The 16313-nt window shown below is 39.6% G+C and overlaps 1 protein-coding gene across 1 annotated transcript in view; it reads left to right on the top strand.

The window, feature by feature from the left end:
* mre11a (MRE11 homolog A, double strand break repair nuclease) overlaps nt 1-16313 on the top strand; it is a 144281-nt gene that overhangs the window by 77096 nt on the left and 50872 nt on the right. Inside the window, exons 12-14 of the mRNA XM_028800506.2 lie at nt 13236-13342; nt 13938-14111; nt 15522-15581. Of these exons, the coding sequence (XP_028656339.1) occupies nt 13236-13342; nt 13938-14111; nt 15522-15581 (341 nt within the window). The remainder of the gene's footprint in view (nt 1-13235; nt 13343-13937; nt 14112-15521; nt 15582-16313) is intronic.

Raw genomic sequence — 16313 nt, forward strand, 5'->3', positions numbered from 1 at the left:
TTTTTCCCAGTGCTACCTTATGGAACATTTCCATAAACGGGATGCATCAACATCTTAGCCTGTCAATGTTGAAAAGTAGTTAGATTGTCAATATCTGCCTCCCAGTCTTCTCTTTCTTCTAGTTCATAAGCTGAGTTTTACCACTTATCTTGCAAAGAATATGGGAGCTTTGAGAGTATGGTACAGATATTCGGTTTGCTGTTGAATGCATCGCGGCTCTTTGCATTGGCCAAGGAGTCCATACAGCTATCAAGAAAGGTTGATAGTTTCTCAGGGCCTCCCTATCATTCATTCTGCTTTACAGGTGCTGGTCATAAAATTAGAATATCATGACAAAGTTGATTTATTTCAGTAATTCCATTCAAAAAGTGAAACTTGTATATTAGATTCATTCATTACACACAGACTGATGTATTTCAAATGTTTATTTCTTTTAATGTTGATGATTATAACTGACAACTAATGAGTAATAATAAGTCCCAAATTCAGTATCTCGGAAAATTAGAATATTGTGAAAAGGTTCAATATTGAAGACACCTGGTGCCACACTCTAATCAGCTAATTAACTCAAAACAACTGCAAAAGCCTTTAAATGGTCTCTCAGTCTAGTTCTGTAGGCTACATAATCATGGGGAAGACTGCTGACTTGACAGTTGTCCAAAAGACGACCATTGACACCTTGCACAAGGAGGGCAAGACACAAAAGGTCATTGCTAAAGAGGCTGGCTGTTCACAGAGCTCTGTGTCCAAGCACATTAATAGAGAGGCGAAGGGAAGGACAAGATGTTGTAGAAAAAAGTGTACAAGCAATAGGGATAACCGCACCCTGGAGAGGATTGTGAAACAAAACCCATTCAAAAATGTGGGGGAGATTCACAAAGAGTGGACTGCAGCTGGAGTCAGTGCTTCAAGAACCACCACACACAGACGTATGCAAGACATGGGTTTCAGCTGTTGCATTCCTTGTGTCAAGCCACTCTTGAACAAGAGACAGCGTCAGAAGCGTCTCGCCTGGGCTAAAGACAAAAAGGACTGGACTGCTGCTGAGTGGTCCAAAGTTATGTTCTCTGATGAAAGTAAATTTTGCATTTCCTTTGGAAATCAAGGTCTCAGAGTCTGGAGAAAGAGAGGAGAGGCACAGAATACACGTTGCGTGAGGTCCAGTGTAAAGTTTCCAGTCAGTGATGGTTTGGGGTGCCATGTCATCTGCTGGTGTTGGTCCATTGTGTTTTCTGAGGTCCAAGGTCAACGCAGCCATCTACCAGGAAGTTTTAGAGCACTTCATGCTTCCTGCTGCTGACGAACTTTATGGAGATGCAGATTTCATTTTCCAACAGGACCTGGCACCTGCACACAGTGCCAACGCTACCAGTACCTGGTTTAAGGACCATGGTATCCCTGTTCTTGATTGGCCAGCAAACTCGCCTGACCTTAACCCCATAGAGAATCTATAGGGTATTGTGAAGAGGAAGATGCAATACGCCAGACCCAACAATTCAGAAGAGCTGAAGGCCACTATCAGAGCAACATGGGCTCTCATAACACCTGAGCAGTGCCACAGACTGATCGACTCCATGCCACACCGCATTGCTGCAGTAATCCAGGCCAAAGGAGCCCCAACTAAATATTGAGTGCTGTACATGCTCATACTTTTCATATTCATACCTTTCAGTTGGCCAACATTTCTAAAAATCCTTTTTTGCATTGGTCTTAATTGATACTCTAATTTTCCGAGATACTGAATTTGGGACTTTCATTAGTTGACAGTTATAATCATCAACATTAAAAGAAATAAACATTTGAAATACATCAGTCTGTGTGTAATGAATGAATCTAATCTACAAGTTTCACTTTTTGAATGGAATTACTGAAATAAATCAGCTTGGTCATGATATTCTAATTTTATGACCAGCACCTGTATATGAGGCCACTTTAATGCTTTATCCATGTATGCATCAGCTATGAATATTTGGTTGCCATAGTAACTTTCAATTTGCTTTCTGGCCTTTGCATAGCCTTGACTTTAGGGCAATCATACACAACAGCCCTTAACCATATCCTGGGCAGGACCTCTGGTATTTTGGATTAGGTAGTCAAATTTATCTTGAGGGTTCTATAACACATCGTCTACAGCGTGATCAAAGGCCCTAATGAAATCTGCATAAGCCAACAGATCACCTACATATAAAAGGGACCTGTCTGTGTGGTACTTGACCACGCAATGCAGGAGCTTCCTTTTGTTTATCTTTTTGTTGGGCTAACATTTTAGCCATTTCAGCAACAGCCTTGTGACATTTGGCTTGATTGTGCATGAGCACATCAACCAGATCGTGTCTGTAAATCTGCAAGTGGGTCCCTGCGTTAGTAGTAGGTCCAATCGTTCCTGCTTTTCTGCTTTAGACTCGACCATATGAAGAAGGCTTTGTAGGATTTTATCGAGTTCCGACTGCTCATGTGTGACTGTCAATGAAGATGCTGGTGCCGCAGCTCTTAGTTGGGATGATGAGTTGCATTTACTATCGAGAACGTGCTTCAACTGAAAGGTTTGTGGAATTCTGGATTCTGTGCTGACTCTAACTTGTAGCTGTATCTCTTTGAATTAACAAGTTGTTCGTTAGGCAGACTTGCTAAAAAACATTTCGTTTTGTTAAGCCGTGATGCTGTGGTATGACTAAATTCATTCCAAATCTTAAAATTTTCTGCAAACGCCGTTTTCTGTTTTTTGATTGCACTTTCTTTCTGACGAAAAAAATACTAAAATACTAAATTCAGTACTAAAAGATAGCCTAGCTTTACCTGTATTTACCCAAAATTTCCAGATTTCTGCAGTTGTAGTTTGCTTCGTGGGATTCTAGCAATACTTTGACACATTGAAATGATTCCACAGACAAAATATCTTCTTTTTAAAAACTTTAGTAAAAATTCAAGGTAAAACAGTTCACACAAAAACAGAGAAAAAGTTGGTATTGCAAAGTAAAGAAAAGTTATGGTTTGAAGAATAGGTCTGTTTAAAGCTTATGTATCTTGTTTGTTTCTTTAAGTTTTCTAATACAGTTGAACCATTTCTAAACGGTCAGAAAACAGTATGCCTATCCCACTTACACACCGCAACTGGGTTTTTCAGTCCATGCTAGCAATGAGACTAATTCTAAAAAACTGACTTAATTAACACACTGTATCACAGATATAGCTGTGAATGTTCTATCTCATGTTAACTTACAGGGGGTAAAAGGCGATACCATAATCTATAGCTATGAGAAAAAATTGTATTCTATTCATATTAACAAAACACTAATGAGTTTAACTTAAAGCATTAACTTTCTAACTTTGGCTCTTACACTAGCAAATAACATCATTTGTGATGTAAGATACACACAAATTATACTGAGCATCTGGACAGAGAAGAAGACTGAAAGAGGAGGCAGAATGTCAGGTTAAGTTAAAAGCCTTCCTGAACAGAGGAGATTGAAGTTGTTTTTTAAAAGAATGAATAGAGTCAGCTGATCTGATTAATTTAGGAAGGTCATTCCAAGGTCGGGGTGCTATACAGCTAAAGGCCCTATCACCCATAGGTTGCAGGTTAGTATGGGGCACAACAAGATTGCCAGTATCAGAGGACCATAGTGGGTGAACACGAGCAAGTTTCTCAACATTAGAAAAGGAGAGGAATGAGCGAACATGGGATGTTACTGAGGCGAAAGTAGGAAAGTTTCTTAATATGGTTTATGTGGATGGAATAAGAAAAGGAGGAAACAAAAATGACACCCAGATTCCTGGCATTAGAAGAAGGTCTGATGAGATTATCGTGAAGAGTGGCTGAAAAGGAGTTCATTTTCTTAAGTTGCGCTTTAGTGCCAATTTGCCTGGAGTTCAGTTTTGTTCAAGTTTAATTTTAAGGAGTTCTGCTCCATTCAGGTTTTAATTTCACTGTGGCAAGTTCTGAGCTGAGAAAACAATGATGAAGTTTTGCTTTTAACTTTAAAATACCGTTGAGTATCATCTTCATAAAAATGATAACCTAGTCCATAGCTGCGAATAATATGGCTATTGGGAAGCATATGGATACAGAAGATCAGAGTGCCAAGAAAAGAGCTCAGAGGAACCCTGTGTGTGACTGGCGCTGAGTAGGATCTGCTGTTGCCAAGACTAACAATCTCTTGCCTGTCAGTCAGGTAGAACTTAAACCACTGGAGGGCAGTGCCAGAGATACCCAGCATGTTCTCCATTCTGGACAGTAGAATGTCATGTCTGACAGTGTCAAATGCTGCACTAAGATCGAACAAAATTAATATGCTGATTTGTCCAGAGTCTGCAGCTATAAGCAGATCAATAGCTACATGAAGCAGAGCAGTTTTACAGCTGTGCTGTGCCCTGAAACCAGATTGAAAGGGTTCCCTCAATTTATCAGAGGTTAAATAATTGGTGAGTTGGGAGATTGCAACACGCTCAAGAACCTTTGACAGAAAAGGTAAGTGAGAAATAGGATGAAAATTGTTAAAATTGTTGCATCATGACTAGACTTTTTTAACAGTGGGGTTACAGAAGTGATTTTAAAAGTGGCTGGCACAAAGCCATTGCCAAGGGATGTATTTATTATTGTTGTAACAGTTGGGATTATGGCATTAAGGCAGGATTTAAGAAGTGTAGTGGGGATGGGGTTCACTACACGGGTAGTGGGCCTCATCCTACAAAGCAGGTCATTAAAAAATGCAGATGTATCTGGCGAAAATTTTAAAAAAAACTGGATAGAGTGGGAAGACAGGGAAAGATATAAATGGAGGAAGGATTTTTGTTAGTTGAGTTATTTATAACTTTAATTTTATTGCGGGAAAAAGTCACAGTTTTCACAGACATTGGTAGGGGAGGTAATTGGGCCAGATACAGGCTGAAGTAGTTTATTAACTACAGAGAACAAAATCCTTGGGTTATCATGGCCACTTTCTATTTTTGTGTCATAATGTGTGTTCTTTGCTGCAGTTAGTGCATCCTTGTAAGCCCTCTGATGATCAGAGAAAGCATGGATGTGAACAGTGTGGCCAGTCTTGCGTGACATTCTCTCAAGGTGTCAGCTGGCTGCTTTCATAAACTGTAACTCTGAATTGTACCATGGAGCTGAGCACTTAAAGGAAATCTCCTTATGCTTTAAAGGAGCTGTTTTATCTAGTGCTGAAAGAAGGACTGTGTTATATTGATGAACAAGACTATCTGGTCTTGATAGAATAGTTGAAAACAGTATAAGATCAGAAAGGATAATAGCAAGGATAATATGACAGATATTTTTAAGGTTTCTGAAAGAAATTTGATGTTTACTGGTAAGAGGAGGGAGTGGTAATGAGACAGTGAAAAGTACTGCATTATTATCGTAGAGGCCCAAATCACTGCTATAAGTGTTGCTGACAGATAAGCCTGATGTACAGATCAGGTCCAATATATGACCACCAGAGTGAGTAGGAAAATAAAACATGTTGCACCAAGTCATAACAGTCCAGTAAAGATAAGAATTAATTTCTCAGCTTACATGTAGTAATGTCAGTATGGATGTTGAAATCACCAAGAAGAATGACTCTCTGCGGAAGGTAACTTAAATTGGTAATGATTCAGTCAGATCAGATAAAAAAGGTGCATTGTATTTTGGGGAATGATAGGAACAATGAGTAAGACATTGTTATTAGCTTTAGAGCCAGACACTTGAAAGACAATGGGCAGTCAACTATGATTCTTTTGATGTTTAGTTCAGTTCTAACAATTACTGCAACTCCACCTCCTTGTCTTGAGATGCTAGGCGCTTTGAAGTAAATGAATCTGGAAGGTGTTGCCTCCATGAGAGACGTAAAATCGGTTGCTATTGCTAGGTTACTGTTAGGCAAAGCATGTCAAGTTTGGAGTCTGTAATAAATTCTGAAAGTACCAGCACTTTGCCATTAAGAGATCTTAAGTTAATGTAATATTAGCTGACGAGGGTTCGTTGTGGACAGATCCATGATCAGAGTTTATTTTAAAATACTGCAAATTTGGCACACTTTCCAAAGCCATGAATAGGATGCTGTATTCTTGAACAAATGCTGCTGTTGAACTTTTCATTCGCAGCCTGGCAGTGGTGGCAGCCTGGCCCGTGATGTAAATATTTCTGGTGTCACACAATGCCAGTGTCTTTTAGGACATTCCAGTCTGACCATTTGCTCTGGACAAACTGTTTAATATGAAGGAGTTTGTCACTAGAGTATTTTAGCATAGTACAGAGCAGTATTTATCTGATAGTAGCAGAAATGCAGCACAGCACAATGGAGAAGATGAGATGGCCAGGGCGGGGTGGCGCAGATGAGTGGCGATAGCAAGCAGTAGAAAAAGCATAGTAGGAGATATTACAAGATGCCCATGAAGATACCAGAATTAAGAGGTTCCAATGTACAGCCACATACATATATATCACTGGGTATTATTGGGGCAAGATCGCCCCAGAGCCACAAGCCAGGTGGTTGTAAAATCAGATCATTAAGTGCATATAAAAGTAATCCAGAGCAATTCAGTATATCCATTATAATCCAGAAGACACACCATCCCCGGCACCTAGATCACCCCAGTGCAAAGAAATGTTCATAAGACTCGTCCCATGAACCACTGAAAGATTTATTTGCAGAGTTGTTTGTGGCTGAGAACCCAGTCAGGCAAAGTTCATAAAGTCTGTAAAAATAAATCCAAGTCAGTGCTGTTCAAATCAGATGCATCCATGAGCTATATACATATAATAAAGTGTAAGCAGTGTCAATTTTAACGAAAATTTTAACAAAAGTGTTGTTAACAGGGAGGAGTGGTAGCAACATGAGTGTGCCAGCGTCCCCTCCCAGTTTTTAAGTTTGACTGTAGTAATAGGTCTCAAAAAAGTTGGGATAGGGTCATGTTTACCACTGTGTTGCATCCCCTCTTCTTGTAACATCAGTCCGTAAACATCTGGGAGCCGAGGAGGCCAGTTGCTGGACTTTTGGGATAGGAATACTGTCACATTCTTGTCTGATATAGGATTCTAGCTTTTCAACAGTCCCTGACTATGTTTGTCGTATTTTTTGTTTCATGATATTCCAATTGTTTTCAGTTGGTGAAAGGACTGGACTGCAGGCAGGCCAGTTCAGCACCTGGACTCTTCTTTCCACAAAGCCATACTGTTGTAATAGATGCATTATGCAGTTTAGCATTGTCTTGCTGAAATGTGCAAGTCCTTCCATGAAAAAGGTGTCATCAGGATGGAAGCATATGCTTCTCTAAAACCTGTATATGTCTAAGCATTGATGGTGCCTTTCCAAATATGAAAGCTGCCAATTCCATAGGCATTAATGCACCCTCATATCATCAGAGATGCAGGATTTTGAATTGAGCACCGATAACATGCCGGATGGTCCCTCTCCTCTTAGTAAGGAGGACACAGCATCCATGTTTTCAAAAAGAATTTCATATTCCAATTCATCTGACCACAGAACAGTTTTCCACTTTGCCTCAGTCCATTTTAAATGAGCTTTAGCCCAGAGAAGACAGTGGCATTTCTGGGTCATGTTCACATATAACTTCTTCTTTGCATGATAGAACTTTAACCTGCATTTGTGGATGGCACGGTGAACTTTGTTCACAGACAATGACAATGAACATTATTCTGAAATTGTTCCACGATTTGTAGATGCAGTTTTTTGCAGATTGGTGTGCCTCTGCCCATCTTTACTTCTGATGGACTCTAGCTCTCAAAGATGCTCTTTTTATACCATATCATGTTAGTTGACCTGTTGTCAATTAACCTAATTATTTGCAAAATGTTCCTCCAGCTGTTTCTTTATGTACCACTTATTTTTCCAGCCTTATGTGGCGCCCCTCCCCCCCAATTTTTTTGAGACGTGTTACTGCCATCAAATTCAAAATGAGGTAATATTTTTCATGGAATAGTAAAATGTCTCTCTTTCAATGTAGTATGTTTTATTTGTTCATGTGTGAATAAAATATGGGTTTATGAGATTTGTAGATCATTATATATATTAGGGCTGGGAATTGATTAAAACAACTAATTAATCGCATAAATGTATATAATCACAATTAATTGCATCTAACATTAAAACGTGTTAATTTTATAATTACATAAATCATGAAGTAAATACACAGAATCACAAAATTAATATTGAATCAACACAAAGGAATTAATGAAAAATGAATTAAACCTGAACTTTTCATAAATTTTTGAGTAAGTACAACCTGAATTGTAATGTTTTCCTAAAAGGCAAGTTGAAAAGAAGGCAATAAGAAAACTAGGCCAATGTATTAATCCTCAAATTAACACAGAATATGAGATACAGACACGTCAAAGTAAAAATTAAATGATCGAAATAATAGTTGACTTTGAATGCACTGCTAAATCCTAACTAATCCTAACTGTCCTAACTACAAAGAGGACTATTTCATTTATGTTAGGTAGAATGCCCAGAGGGGACTGGGCGGTCTCATGGCCTGGAACCCCTACAGATTTTATTTTTTTCTCCAGCCTTCTGGATTTTTTTTTTGTTTTTTTCTGTCCACCCTGGCCATCGGACCTTACTCCTTTTCTATGTTAACTAATGTTGTCTTATTTTAATTTTGTATTTTGTCTGTTATTTTTCTTTTCTTCATTATGTAAAGCACTTTGAGCTACTTTTTGTATGAAAATGTGCTATATAAATAAATGTTGTTGTTGTTGTTGTAAATACTGATTTAATTGAAATAATATAAATCTCTTAAATTTGCATACATTTAAACTTGGGTTAAAACTCCATAAATACTATCCTCAATTGTTCATCACCATTAACAACTTGATAATTATGCTCAACATAAGTGTTTTTTAACTGGTGCACCTTAGAAATGACAGTGTAGTGTCCCTGGCTCCTTACCTGAGAGAGACCTGTCTGAGGAGGACAATAATACCTGGAGAAGCTGATATAAAAGCAGCTCCTTGATTGCCATTTTGCAAATACAGCACTCAGAGTGCACTTTAGCATCCAGGAGATGTGTCAGGGGTCCATCTGCCTGAGTGTGTGTTCACCAGCAACTCTCGCAGAGCCAAGGGCTAGTGGGCATACAACTTGCCTCTGACCCTAGGTCAGTGGAGTGATGCAGAGAGAGGGACCACCTGTATGAGTGGGTAATGGGACAAAGCAGCTGGGAAACGATCCAAAGTGCTTACTAAGTTCTATGTCTGTGAACGTCATACTCCGAGCTGCTTTTTTAGCCACCCCCTTGTCCCGCCTCTTCAGACATTTTGGCACCTCTGAGAGGTTTAATGCTTTTTTAGTTGGTAGAATTGCGGAATGCCATGGGACTTTTTGAGTTACAAAAAGTGTGCCACCACTGCTCTTTCTACATCTTTGCTCCTGGCACTCTAAAAAAGATCTCAGTAGCTGCTATCTGGCTTAAAAACTGACACTGTACATTACTTGGATGGTTATGTTACATTCTTTGCAAACTGCAATAATGGGAAGGGATAATCATTACACTTCTATTTCGTACAGTTTTGCCATTATATTAGGGCAGTCAACACTGTAAGCTACCTGACAGACCGGTGAGTTAAACATAGAGGTAGTATAGCAGTGGTACTGAATTAAAATTTAAAGAGGTCCAACCAACAAAAGTTTCTCCTATCAATGGTCCAAACCTCACGTTTGTGATATGATTCAGATCCCTATATATGCAGTCATTGAATGTCTATAAAACAAATAAGATATAGTTACCACAGCATTTCAACAATATTTATTTTCAATTTTTAGTAAGGATTTTGAATTTAATTGGCCTTGCATTTATATGCTCTATTTAATAAAAAAATAAAAGATTCACATTCACATTTTAAGTATAAGAAAACAAAACCATCTGAACAAAATTAAAAAGGGCAGTCCTTTACAATGGTCCCATCAGAAAATGTGTTTTTTTTTTGTTTTTTTTTTATTAATGTTGCCCCAAAATCCATGCTACTCTAATTGAAAAGTAATTTGCATGCTGCTGGGCTGTAAATGAATGTGAAAGGACTCTGGTGGATCTCTCATAATGGGGTCTCAGTTTGTACTTTATGTGACCTCACTTCGGACTACAGTAATCCCTCGCTATATCGCGCTTCGCCTTTCGCGGCTTCACTCCATCGCGGATTTTATATGTAAGCATATTTAAATATATATCACGGATTTTTTGCTGGTTCGCGGATTTCTGCGGACAATGGGTCTTTTAATTTCTGGTACATGCTTCCTCAGTTGGTTTGCCCAGTTGATTTCATACAAGGGACGCTATTGGTGGATGGCTGAGAAGCTACCCAACTTACTTTTCTTTCTCTCTCTTGCGCTGACTCTCTCTGATCCTGACGGAGGGGGTGTGAGCAGGGGGGCTGTTCGCACACCTAGACTATACGGACGCTCGTCTAAAAATGCTGAAAGATTATCTTCACGTTGCTACCTTCTGTGTGCAGCTGCTTCATGAAGCGACATGCTGCACGGTGCTTCGCATACTTAAAAGCTCGAAGGGCACGTATTGATTTTTGCATGTTTGTTTTTCTCTGTCTCTCTCTCTCTCTCTCTCTCTCTCTCTCTCTCTCTCTCTCTCTCTCTCTCTCTCTCCCTGCTCCTGACGGAGGGGGTGTGAGCTGCCGCCTTCAACAGCTTTGTGCTGCGGTGCTTCGCATACTGAAAAGCCAAACAGCCCTATTGATTTGTTTGCTTCACTCCTTTGAAGAGGAAGATATGTTTGCATTCTTTTAATTGTGAGACGGAACTGTCATCTCTGTCTTGTCATGGAGCACAGTTTAAACTTTTGAAAAAGAGACAAATGTTTGTTTGCAGTGTTTGAATAACGTTCCTGTCTCTCTACAACCTCCTGTGTTTCTGCGCAAATCTGTGACCCAAGCATGACAATATAAAAATAACCATATAAACATATGGTTTCTACTTCGCGGATTTTCTTATTTCGTGGGTGGCTCTGGTACGCAACCCCCGCGATGGAGGAGGGATTACTGTACTGCGAATTAGTTTGTGTAAATAATTTGTGTTTTCTATAATAGTGGCTCTTCATGTTGCTTATTTTTACTAAAGCCACAGTTTCAGAAGACATGATACGAGCTACCTGCAGGAAGAATGAATATCTATTGGTTTGTCCAATCATCTTTGAAAGTTGTTTTCTGCATCTGCTTTCCTTTTTTTTGGAACAAGCAATGCTCACTGTTGCTGTTTCATTTCTGTTATTTCCTTCTGCGGCCTCCACACATTTTACCAATACACTGTAGTAATCACACTGATTCACTCTCTGTTGAGTGACACGAATAGAAGCTCACAGCTCAAGAAGGAAAAAAAATGCTGCATGAATGTTAGTTGTTTCTTGTTCAATGTTGTCATTCTCATTCATTAATCAGAAATGCACCATGGTCCAGATAGTGCTGTCACTCTGTCCGTGTCTGCAAATTAGCGATGCCTGTACTAGAGACATATTTTGGGTGTCACTGAAAGATAATTTATCTAGTACTTAGGTGATAGGAGTTTGATTCGGTCTTCTTAAAGAAACATGAAATGAAGAAAAAAACAAAAAAGGAGCGTAATTTTTACTTTTGCATCTTTTCTTTTGCATTACACCAGGACTGCCATAACTCCCACAACCCTGCACCTATGTCAGTATGTATAAATCAAGAAAACGCACACCAGTGCTACATATTGACATGTGGCGTATCTCTGTGAATCTTGTAATACTAAATTTCAAATGTTTAAGTGAACGTTTAATTTCATTAAATTTTTAAAGGTAGTACAGGCAGTCCCCGGGTTACGTACGTGATAGGGACTATAGGTTTTTTCTTAAGTTGAATTTGTATGTAAGTCGTAACAGGTACATTATTTTAATAAATGCTACTGTTGACCGACTGTAACCAAGTGCTCTGCCAATGAATGATGGAGTTTCACCTCTCTCTGACCTTTTTATTATTTCTACTTTATTTTCCATGGTGATGGTTTTTCTCTTCCCTACTGTATCACCAGCACTTGCATCAGATTTGTATTTCAGAGACATTGTTGAAGGGTGAAGACGAGATAAGCTCTTCTGCACAGCACTGTACACACTATCACAGCAGGAAGGCACCCCTCGTCAGCATGTCTGGTGTACTGACGAGAAACAACTTTGTGCTATGTACGTAACAGTACAAGCAGGCTTGCTATTGAGAATGAATGGGGGCAGTGAGGGGCGGTTCACCACCCGCCCACCACATAGTCACCTCCACTTGCATACAGTATGCTGCCTGCAGTGTCAGCCTACCGAGAGTGAACAGGGTGCGTCCAAAGGCGGATAGTGAATCACCCACCACCGCCCCCATTCAACAGGCAGCCACCCAAAACACACTACAATGCTGCCCCCGCCGCCCCATTTACCCTGAATGGCCTCCGTTCAGCCACAACTGGGGCACCGCTTGCCGCATCACCAGCCATCCCACCGAGAATGAATGGGGCAGCTGATCAAGGGACACTGCAAGGCTGTGTGGTGGGCGGGCAGTGAAACTCCCCCTTCCGCCCCATCCAGCCTCCGTCCTGCACACGAGCGCTGCACACCCAGCCACCCACTGAAAATGAATGGGGTGCGGCCCCCCACTGCCCCATTCATCAACCGGAGCCGCCCGAGGAACACAACACTGCACAAGCATTGAAACTGCCCCCTTCAGCCACCACTTGCAGCGTCCCCAGGCCAGTGCGGCAGTTACTGAGGAGCCTGCGTTGCGTCCCCCACAGAGATGAAGGAGCAGATACAGACCCGATCGTATGTCGGATGTCCGTAACTCAGGGACTACCTGTATATAAATATGTATGTGTATCTAAATCATTAGGAATACACTTAACTTTTTTGTATTATTGTTTTGTAATGTAAAAAAAAAAAAATTCCATCAGTGTGCCCCTTGACTAAAGAACTCCCAGAGGCATTTGCCTCATTGCCGGCCTTGGATGCTACAGTATTTTTGACTCGTTAAACAACACACATTAATCACAAAAAAATAACGTCAATTTTCCCAGGCCTTTTATAGTTCTTCCGAAGATGGTCAAGCGATACCGTCCTGATGATCAAAGAGATTATTCCCATATTGGATTACTGTTTCTGATTTTGTTTTGTTTTTTTAAATGTTATTTTGCATTTAGATGTCAGATCACAGAAGTGTTAACAGCATAGTGTTAATGCATGAGTTGTAAATATTAAAGCTCAACTTTGTCTTTATATTTTACTAGAAGATGAAAATATAAACCTCCATAGCCTAGTAACAAAACCACCATCAGAAGGCATGATGCTGAGAGTTGAAGATCTGGTTAAACAGTATTTTGAGACTGCTGAAAAGGTGAGCAAAATCAGGACTACAATGCTAGTGCTTTGGTAGCATGACTGGGCTGGTTGTCAGAAGCAGTTTCCATTAACGAAAATGAGCATTTGGATCCCTTGAGATTACTCAATTTAGAACAGAACCATTCTTTTTTTCCCCTCTCATTTATTAGAACTAATTTTGGAGGGAACCAGGTGAGGTGAGGTAAAGAAGTCTGTGTACTTGTGTACATTATGAAACCATATTAGAGGATACAAGTGACAATGTCTTTGATCTTCAAAAGCAAACAAACTAAATGAGTTAGTTTTGGCATCTTGTTTAATATTTTTGGGAACAATGTTTTATAAATTCACTGAACACTAAAGTGATGACTAAGGAATTCACTTAATTTCATTGCTAGACATGCTGTGGCACAACTATGCAACTATATGTGTGGGGTATATTGATTTAAAATATGACACAGATTTACTAAACAGTACCTCGTGCTTTCTTGTTTGAGCTATGGAAAGTTGCACATATTTTAACTGTTCAGCAGTGATCATTATAATAATTTTCAATATCTATATATGATTTGTGGGCCTGGATTATTACTTTCAGTAATTTCTTTGAGCAGAATGTCCAGCTCTCTTTGCTCACTGAACGAGGCATGGGAAAGGCCGTGCAGGAGTTTGTGGACAAAGAGGAGCGGGATGCCATTGAGGAACTAGTAAAGTTCCAACTTGAGAAGACTCAGCGGTTTCTAAAGGAGCGCCGGATTGAAGCAGTAGAAGACAAGATTGATGAGGAGGTGAGTGCCTTGCATAGAATACAGTGATCCCTCCTCCATCGCGGGGGTTGCGTTCCAGAGCCACCCGCGAAATAAGAAAATCCGCGAAGTAGAAACCATATGTTTATATGGTTATTTTTATATTGTCATGCTTGGGTCACAGATTTGCGCAGAAACACAGGAGGTTGTAGAGAGACAGGAACGTTATTCAAACACTGCAAACAAACATTTGTCTCTTTTTCAAAAGTTTAAACTGTGCTCCATGACAAGACAGAGATGACAGTTCTGTTTCACAATTAAAAGAATGCAAACATATCTTCCTCTTCAAAGGAGTGCGTGTCAGGAGCACAGAATGTCACATAGATAGAGAAAACAATCTCTAGCAAACAAATCAATAGGGCTGTTTGGCTTTTAAGTATGCGAAGCACCGCGGCACAAAGCTGTTGAAGGCGGCAGCTCACACCCCCTCCGTCAGGAGCAGAGAGAGAGAAAGATAGAGAGAGACAGAGTTTGTTTTTCAGTCAAAAATCAATACGTGCCCTTCGAGCTTTTAAGTATGCGAAGCACCGTGCAGCATGTCGTTTCAGGAAGCAGCTGCACAAAAGATAGCAACGTGAAGATAATCTTTCAGCATTTTTAGACGAGCGTCCGTATCGTCTAGGTGTGCGAACAACCCCCCTGCTCAATCCCCCTACGTCAGGATCGGAGAAAGTCAGAGCAAGAGAGAGAGAAAGTAAGTTGGGTAGCTTCTCAGCCATCTGCCAATAGCGTCTCTTGTATGAAATCAACTGGGCAAACCAACTGAGGAAGCATGTACCAGAAATTAAAAGACCCATTGTCCGCAGAAATCCGCGAACCAGCAAAAAATCTGCGATATATATTTAAATATGCTTACATATAAAATCCGTGATGGAGTGAAGCCGCGAAAGGCGAAGCGCGATATAGCGAGGGATCACTGTATCTACTTTTCCACTTTTGCCTCAACATAATTAGAAAGTTGAGTTACATAGGTCAGTGGCTTACCTTACAGAAAAAGAAAATGCATTTCATTAGGGCTAAAGTGATTGTCCAATATTGTCAGCAGTGTTGCTAGTAAAAATTGTTGAAAAATGCTGTTGTCAACTTTTTCTTTACGTTTAAAGGTGCCTCAAACCTCCAGTGGGTTAGTAACATAAGCTCCTTTCAAAGTGGTCATCCAACATTTAATCCTCACTACAGTTACCTTGATCTGGGATTTGTCAGGAGATAGGCAGTGTGTTGAGACTGATATACAAGAAGTATGCTCAAGCAGCAACATAGAGACAACTACAGACAGTTTGATAATTATTGATCAAGTTAATGAAAAACAACTATGCCAGAAATTTAAAAAAAAAATATGAGATTAAGATTAGTTAAATTAATCTTAACTTTTCAACTTTCTTAACTTTTTAGGTTCGTCGCTTTAGAGAAACAAAGAAGAACACTGCAGAGGAAGAAGAGGATGTTTTAGAGGTAAGGTGTAACAATGTGGCATTCCTGAATTATGAGTTTGGTACTTTGAGTACACATCTTTAATCATGTGTATTTCCTCTTCAGCTTGCTTGGCTAATGACTCTTAGTAAGGCAGATGAGTTCATTCTTTATTTAGTTTGCTTACTTTTTGTGATTATGACGCGACTGGTTCTAAAGGTTATATTCTTCTTTTGGGGTTAGCTGCTGTTTTTGATCACTATATTATAATAATAACTATTTTTCCTAAGAAGTCAAAAATCAAGGCTGTTTAATGTATCTTGCCTAGTGAATTGAAATATAATTTGCAAGGGACTATCATAGTATTTTGTTTTTTATCTGCCTCTTCATGTTTTATTTTGTATGTTTAAAGAGAATCAAGGCTTTATCAAACCACAAGGGAGGAAATTGACAAAAGCCTTGTGTGTTGGATGTAAATATTTTATTTATTAAATACTCAAGCAAGCTAAATAATCAACAATTAGTTTAATGGAAATATGGGAAATGCGTGACAAAATACCAGCAGCTATCACTTTAAGTCTCCGGTTTTCACAGTCATTAAGGTGCTTTACAGCTCATAACAAGAATCGTAGTCGTGGGCAAACCAAGTCGTATCTGGGAAGGGCAAGCAAAATAGGCAGCCAAGACACAAGGGACAAAACAAGAGTTAAAGTCAGTGGCGAAAAGAGTTCAAAACAAAGACAGGACTTAGTATTAGGCCTACTTAAATGAAGA

This window comes from Erpetoichthys calabaricus, chromosome 4 (genome assembly GCF_900747795.2).
Source record: "Erpetoichthys calabaricus chromosome 4, fErpCal1.3, whole genome shotgun sequence".
In the NCBI taxonomy this organism is placed as follows: Eukaryota; Metazoa; Chordata; class Cladistia; order Polypteriformes; family Polypteridae; genus Erpetoichthys; species Erpetoichthys calabaricus.